Genomic DNA, 7,969 nt, shown 5'->3' with positions numbered 1-7,969 from the left:
CTTGACATAATTTTTATAACAACTACCTTCTTTTTTAAAGAAAATTTATTTGGACTCGATGAAAAACAAGACTCAAGATATAATATACTGGAAATCACCAGAACTTTAAAGTTAAATTTGAATAATGTCCAAATCTTGACAAATATCAATTTTTTAACATTAATCATGAAGTTGATCACGTGCAGGCTCGCCCAAGTAGTTGTGCTGGGCCCACAATCTATTATACCATTCAGGGTTAATTTGGTAATTTGACGCACCTCTTATTAGTTCTTACTACTACTAATCGACAAAAGAACAGTAATTCACTGTGGTTCATGTCGATCGCAAAATTTCTACATACCGTGTATCTCGAGGATTCCAGCTCGAACAGAATAATTCTCTCTTAGGATTTTCCGCTTTTGTCATTGTCAACCTGGCTGGCTCAATAAAAAATTCCGTAATTCTTCGTCTCCATATGGACATTTTAGTAATTTCCGTAACTTTTTTATTTCTCAAACTCTCCATCACACCGACACGTGTCATTGCTGAGACCATCACCAATTGCTTTCACCCTCGTCGTCATGGACATTTCCACTGTAAAAAGAGCCAAACTCTGCATAGTATACGTATACGTAGATTCGTAGGCACCAGCTTCTCGTATATATCCGCGTTTCCTCTTTTTCTCAGATCCTTCTCTCTTACAGCCTTACTTCCCACGAATCAAAACGGTTACAGCGCAAACAGGTTTGTTTTCAGATCTCAGTCTTTCTTGATCTAAACTTTTAAGTAGAACTCGCACTATCTTTCAGTTTTTTTTTCAGATCTGTTGCGCGATTAGGGTTTGTTTTCTTTTCAATTTGATTGCTTTTTTCTAAAGTTAATCTTATATAATAATGTGTTTGTAAGAAGATTGTGTTGTTTTCTCTGCAAATTTGGCATCTAATTTCTCTGATTCTATTGGGAGGGGTTCATGATAGCGAGACGGATTGTGGAAGATTTACAACAGAGGCCAAATGCAGGGAAGTTCTTGATAGGTTTGTATTGGTTAGATCGTTGTATAAAATCAAATCAGTTGAGGAGATGATTAGTGGTCTAGATTATTGTTGGGTAGGTCAACGAGTGGATCGCGCCGGGTCCACTACAAGATGTTGCTTCTGATTAGGGGTTTGGGGTTCGATTTTAGATCATGTTGACTAGAACACGATCTCATTTGAGATGGTTGTAATCTCCTAATTCAACTCTTTCACGGGAGTTGCACCTTGAAACTTTGATGAATTTTCATTCACTCCTAACCATAGTTTTAAATCTGGTCCGAGATCAAGACGACTCATCTGATTCGTCTCGGTATCATCCACCAAAGAGACGGACAGACAAGTCATCTTGAAACCCTAAAATGCTCTAAAGAGATTTTCCATTGTCTCGTCGCTGAACGAGATGACTCTTAACAAATCGGATGACTTGGTCTCGTTCATGGACGAGACGAGATGTCAAAATGAGTATTTTAAAACCATGCCTCTAACTCACTAAGCCATAAGATAGGATCTGTTTGAATTTGCTGTGGGTGTCTGCTTCAAAGAATTGCAGAAGCAGATAGGTGGGAAGGAGAAGCAATGGAAGATGGGATCCTTGGGAAATAATTTCTTTGGTCGTATTGGTAATCATATTATATGATTTCATTTTTTTGGTAATTTAGTTTAGGGTCTTTGTTTTCATGCGCCCTTAGGTTACATGTTTACATGTGTTTAAAACACCTTGGAATAAGCATTGGAGGGTATTTTTGGTAGGAATTATTTTTTAGAGCATTTTAGGTAATAAAGTAAATTTGGAGGTGTATTTAATGCTTTTTAACGCTGGTCAGTTAACATAACTCTTTAATTCAATATCTTAGAGTAACTCCAATGGAGCCCTTAAAAAATAATCGTTAAAAGGTGCAACGTAGTCACCTTTACTATTCACTAACAAACAAATCACTCATGAGCTCTATTGTACATACTAAAATCCTCCTCTGAGTTGGACAATGAAGGTGGATGATCCATGTTGGGATGCTAACGTGGCTAGTTAAATTGTTAGCCACAATTAACAAGTTCTTTAAAATCTAACAGACTAAAGGGTGGGTCTGACGAGACTGTTAGAGTAAAAAAATGAATTAACATTAGTGGGTTTGATGTAGGCAGACCCACTAACTGCTCCATTGTAAATGTTCTACTAAGATGCTCTAGCACTGCTTCCTAAAAGCAACATGTCTACTGATTTCACCGTAGCGGCTTGCTTGAAATCACTATAGTCCATCCATATTCAATCATCGAGATTGAAGGAGTCAATTCAATACAAAATTGATAAATAAAGATTTGTTCAAATTCCTATCTAAGCATTTACAATGGAGCAGTTAGTGAGTTTGTTTGTGTCAAACCCACTAACGTCAATTCATTTTTTTTTACTCCAACAGACTCACCAGACCCGCTCTTTAGTTTGTCAGACTTTAAAGAACTTGTTAACTGTGATTAGCAATTTTGCTAGTCACGTTGACATCTTACCATGGATCCTTCACCTTCATCCTCCAACTTAGGGGGAATTTTAATATGTACAATGCAGCTCATGGGGGATTTGTTTGTTAAAGGGTAGTAAAAGACTAAAGGTGCCTACGTGACACTTTTTTAAGGGCTTCATTGGAGTTTCTCTAAGAAGAAGCATTTTGGGGATATTTTAGTCATTACCTAAATAAACAAAGACATTATCATATGAAATTTACATATGTTTTAAGTTCTTTCAGATTCCTGTAAACATTGAAAATCAGAAATGGGTCTATACCACTTATTGCTTCTAGCAATTTTCGGCTTCCCATAGAAGTTGGAAGCACTTTCAAGTGTTTATCAAATAATAATATTGATTCGAAAAACACTTTTGAGCATTAAAGGCTTGAAAAGCACTTCTAAAATGCAAACCCAAGCGGGTACTTCACTTGAAAGATGGAAGCGCTTTCTACTGTTTACCAAATGATAATTACTTATCTAGCATACATGTCCTTAGTAACATCAATATACTTGTTCAGAATCCTCTTTTTCCCAATATCCATCATATTGGGATAGTTGACCTTTTTGGCATGAATAGAATGCTTATGTGATATCGTTGTTTATGGTAATCCTTTTACACACAATGTTATTTTGTGATTGATCAATTTTAAGGAACGATAATTAGTGCAATTTTGCACATTGTCTCCTCCAATCACCAGACATTTGTTAGTGTCGCCAAAATCTTACTAAATAATTTAGTAACTATAACAATCCAGTCTTGTCCATGCACTTCCAAACTTCTACAGGTATCACTCTCAGGGCGTGAATACTTTCCTATCTTCATCTTAGCCCTGAGCTTTGTTCACTTTTGTAATCCTGATCCTATTGTAGTTTTAATTTGTTGTGGTTTTTGTATAGCTGGTCCTTCTAATTTTAGTATCCTCCAGTTATTTTCGTTTTGTAATTTTTGAAACTAATCCGTCCACATTTCTTAATTTATTCACCTCCTACTAAAACTCTCCGATTTTGCTTTTACCGAATCTAACTCGATCTATGCATCTAGTTTACCTCTCATTGTTGCAAGTTTGAAAACATCTTCTTACTTCTCTTGTACCAAACCTATAATATAAATCATCATTTCTGCATACACCTTATATTTTACTTTATTTACTACTTTCTTTACTTCTTTTTTAACCCTTTTATATCTTCAAAGTTTTCCACGGTCCCTTTTTTTTTTTTGCCAAAATTTGTGCGACAATCATTTTTTCTAATAATCTTAGAACCTCATGTAATTTGGCACTTTTAATAATCCTTTGAACCTCATCATTGTACCCACTGAGTTGATTTTTTCTAATAAAAGCTGTTATTAATACTTTTTTCTTGCTCCTACCTTTTGCTGTTCGTTGGAGACTCTAAAAGGAGATGGTGAGAAGTTTTTTGAAGGAAAGGAGGAAAAATCCCTCGTAATATTCTCATTATTATAGTGGCTCATTATGTTCTGGTGTAATTTAGAAATTGTAGGGGCTTTTATTTGAGTATTTTTTTAACAGATTAGAAATGCTGTTTCCTGCTCCTACCTTTTGTTGTTTGTAAGAGTCTCTGAAAGGAGATGGTGAGAAGTTTTTTGAAGGAAGGGAGGAAACTCCCTCGTATTATTCTCAATATTATATAGCTGATCATTATGTTTTTGTGTAATTTAGAAATTGTAGGGGCTTTTATTTGACTTTTGTTTTTAACAAGTTGGATGTTATCATAATTGGGGATAAATTAGTGTTTTGTCTTTCTATCTGATAATTCCTTGGAAGGTCTGCTCAACCTGTGCACGCCCTTTGTACTTTGATTTTGTCTTTTTAATAAATTCTAAGCTTAGAGCTTGTGCACATTTTTGAGAAGCCCTTTGATCTTTAAATTTCAAAGTAACCAAAGTGCTCATTGAAAATGTATATTCTACTAGATGGAAATTGTCGTCATCATTGAGAGAATTATTAGTTCTTCTGCCACTTCCTACCTCTCCTTAACCCTTCAAGGGCATGTTTTATCTCCGATATAAATTTCCGATTTGAAGCACATGCAGTAACATCACTTTTATCTATTGGTTGTTCTGATTAATGTGTTTCCTCTCCATTTCTGTTATACATGTATGATGATCCTGATTGTAGAACAATGAATGCCATTTCTCATATTTTCTCTCATCAGAAGTTACTTGATTGCTCCTTTTTTTCTGGTTAATGGATTAAAAGTTTCAACAATATTATCATGCCAATTTATCAATTTGGGATACCTAAGTACTTTCTTGTATGCTTTCTTTAAGTTAATAAATATCATATTACAAAAGGGTTGTGAATGGATTTAAGTCGTCCTTATTTGTTTGCCCTAGTTAAAGGGAAGTAATTGTTAATATTTAATAGCATGTACCTTGGTATACAATGTTTGCGAATGTAGTATTACTTGATGAGAATGGAGAAGGAGTTCACATAAAACTAGAATTATGGGGAAAGGTATTGAAGTCCAATGGTTTTAGAATAAGTAGAACCAAGATCGAGTAGTACTGAGACTTTTGAGGAGGAATGTCTAGTAAAATTGATGGTGTAGAAATACCTGAAATGACCACTTCAGTTACCTCAGGTCTATTATACATAAGGATGGGGAGATTGAGAAAGATGTTGCCCAAAAAACCAAAGTTGCATGGTTAAGTGGAGGTGTGCTTCTAGTGTGCTATGTGATAGACACAAACCAATCAAATTAAAATGAAAAAATTATAGGGCGATAGAAAGACAGACCAAGCTATGTTTTATGGAGCTGAATATTGGGCAGTCAAGAAGCATTATGTCAATACATTGAACTACAGTGACGAGGATGTGTCGAAAGACTGGGGAAAATGAAATTATAAATGAACGCATTGAAGAAAATGTAGTAATAGACTAAAGAGATAGTCAACTGAGATGATTTGGATGTTGAGTTGGATCTTCGTGTTCTTCGCCTCTATTACAGATTCCTTGTTATGGACTTCATGCATTTGGTTAAGGGTGAATGGTCAATGAAATCGCTGGCTTATAAATCATAGGTTTGTTCAGTTTTCATTGGTTGATCCATTGAAGTACGGTTTTGTCTTCTTGGATATGTGAGAGTTGAAACCATGACGGGACTTTACTCTCCATTTCAGATCTACTGAACATGTTATTAGGTCATTGAAGTTTGGTTGATTGGTCAGGAGACAAATTTAAATGTTTACTGATTCTTGGTGATCTCAAAAAGAAATTCAGTTAATAGATGTGAGCAATATTTTATCTTCTGCCTGTTGGGGGCCCCCGAAAAGGTTCTTTTTGTTGGTTTGCATGAATGGAACGGTTTCTATCTAGATCCATGTGCCACATCCATGCTTTTCCAAATGAAAAGCTGACAAAGTCTAGGGTTAGTAACTTTTTGCACCTTGTTCAAGGATTTACTCTAGCTTGATTTTTTTTCCTGGAATATTTGAATTAAGATATCAATTGAGTTTAACTTTATTGAATACATGTTTAGTTAGGTTGGTTGAGAAAATGAAGACTGCCTTTCTCTTTCCAAGGCAGAACCATGGTTTAGTGATGTGATGCTCATTCAAGGTTTCAAATGGAATGCTTATCCTAGGAATGTGTGGGCACCGTGTGAGGTTCCATTCAGACTCCCATAATTCTTGACTGGATGGGAATATAATTTTAGGGTTTGGAGATTTAGTGTCACCGATGAAGCAAAAGGATGTGCCCAAAACACAAGCTTAAGTAGTAACAAGTAGGACCGATCATCAACCAAATCATCCTACCTAAAACTTCATAACACGAAAACAATTTTGAATGGTTCATCATAACATAAAACTATATGCAATCTCAGGATAAATAAAATACTTAAAGTCATTGAGATGAGTTAATCTTAACAACGTTTAGAATATGATTGTTGAAATTTGGAAGACTCATGAGAATTTCAGTTTTGTTTATGCCCGGCATCTTGTCCTAATGGAATGGACAAAGCTTTAGAAGCTGCAGATATAAGCATCACCAAGTTTTTTTTTGCTGAAAACCGAAGATTTGTTTCTTTCTTATGCTTCGTTTTTTTCTTCTGCTTACATGTGCTTTTGCTTTGTGTTGGCATGTGGACTACAGCAAACTGTTTGCCGTGATCGAAGGTTGTCAAAGATCTACCATGAGTCTAGCATGCCTCGTGTGTCATAGTGTAGATAGTCCATCGCAATCTTTTAGGAGTTACTCTGTTTCAAGCTCAGACAACGATGGCCGGTGTTCTACATTTGTCAACTGCTTAAACCGGAAGACCTCTCTTCCACAAGAGCCTTCACACAACATGATTACATCATCCAAGGTGACCCCACAACCAATGACGGCCAATGGTCAAGGAATCATGGGTACCCCACGACTAGTCCGCAGCCGTGCAGTGAGAAGGGATCTTGTCAGAGATTGGAATTTCGATGGAGTAGTAATGGAGCGTTAATTGCTTACAACTTTGGGAGAGAAGAAGATAGAATAGATCTTTGAAGTCAGTTTTGTCTGGTAAGCGCTTAGATCCTTTGTGCCTATTTCTTTCATTTGTTTACCCTTCTCCAGATTGATCATTGCAAATGGTGGATAAAGACTGTACCATCCCCTTGATGGAAACTGTATAGGCATTGATGACTGGATTAGCTTGTGTTTTGCTTCACTTTTTTCCTTGAGACTTGAATTTTTCTATGTTTTTAATGGGATTTCTTCCACGTGCTGTGTATATTGATCCATAAGTTAGAATTCAAGCTTCATGTAGTAATCTTGGGATGTAATCTGCAATAAAACTGCAAAATATTAATGTTTAGTGTGAAACTTTTTTTTTAATAATATTATTTGGTAATTTTGAGGAACTCCTATGGGTTTTTGTGAAAAGTAGAGTAACCATTCCCCCTCCCCCAAGTTTTCTATACTGGTGATATATCTCTGGGCTTTGGTCTTCTATGTGAGGCTGACAGAAAATGACCTAAATGTCCTCTAGAACCTCCTTCCAAAAATACCTGGTTTTCCTCCCAAAACAAGCCCTTTTCCAAAAGTGTAACAAATCCCTCACCACTAAATGGAGACCGGATGAGGGAATTGAGTCATTGATCATTTCTAAAGCTGTATCTTGCACCCGTTTTGTAATTCTGAACCAAGCGAAGAATTTGCTATTTTACCCTCTTCTTCAACCGCAAGATTTTCTCTCTATCAAACCTCAAGAACAAGATTAAGGGTTTTGGGAGGTTGAAGATTGACAGGATTTTGGGAAGATGTTGAAGATGATGGTTCGAAGAATTCTTTTTTTCTTTTTTCCAAAAAAAAAACCCTAGAGGTTGTAGAGGATAAAGACAATGGAATATGATTCCAACAGATGTTAACTTGATATAGCCACACCATTGGCCTCTTTTTATCTATTATTATTATTATTATTATTATTATTATTATTGAGAAACCTGTTAGCAAGTATTCCTT

At 35.8% G+C, this 7,969-nt stretch overlaps 1 protein-coding gene across 2 annotated transcripts; it reads left to right on the top strand.

Annotated features, from left to right (window-relative positions):
- Positions 1–563: 563 nt before the first annotated feature.
- On the top strand, positions 564–7,368 carry LOC147402929 (PyrD). Of its 2 annotated transcripts, none has more exons than XM_086438338.1 (2): positions 564–723; positions 6,626–7,368. In XM_086438338.1, the coding sequence occupies exon 2, from the start codon at positions 6,666–6,668 to the stop codon at positions 6,966–6,968; it is 303 nt and encodes a 100-aa protein (XP_086294464.1). In that variant the 5' UTR covers positions 564–723; positions 6,626–6,665; the 3' UTR covers positions 6,969–7,368. The 2 variants fall into 2 exon arrangements, with proteins under 2 accessions (XP_086294464.1, XP_086294465.1); XM_086438339.1 differs by lacking the exon at positions 564–723 and adding an exon at positions 804–1,013.
- Positions 7,369–7,969: the final 601 nt, after the last annotated feature.

The sequence above is a fragment of the Akebia trifoliata genome, chromosome 4 (genome assembly GCF_017979445.1).
Source record: "Akebia trifoliata isolate Shusen 1 chromosome 4, ASM1797944v1, whole genome shotgun sequence".
NCBI lineage: Eukaryota > Viridiplantae > Streptophyta > Magnoliopsida > Ranunculales > Lardizabalaceae > Akebia > Akebia trifoliata.
This window is presented reverse-complemented; position numbering and strand designations above follow the sequence as displayed.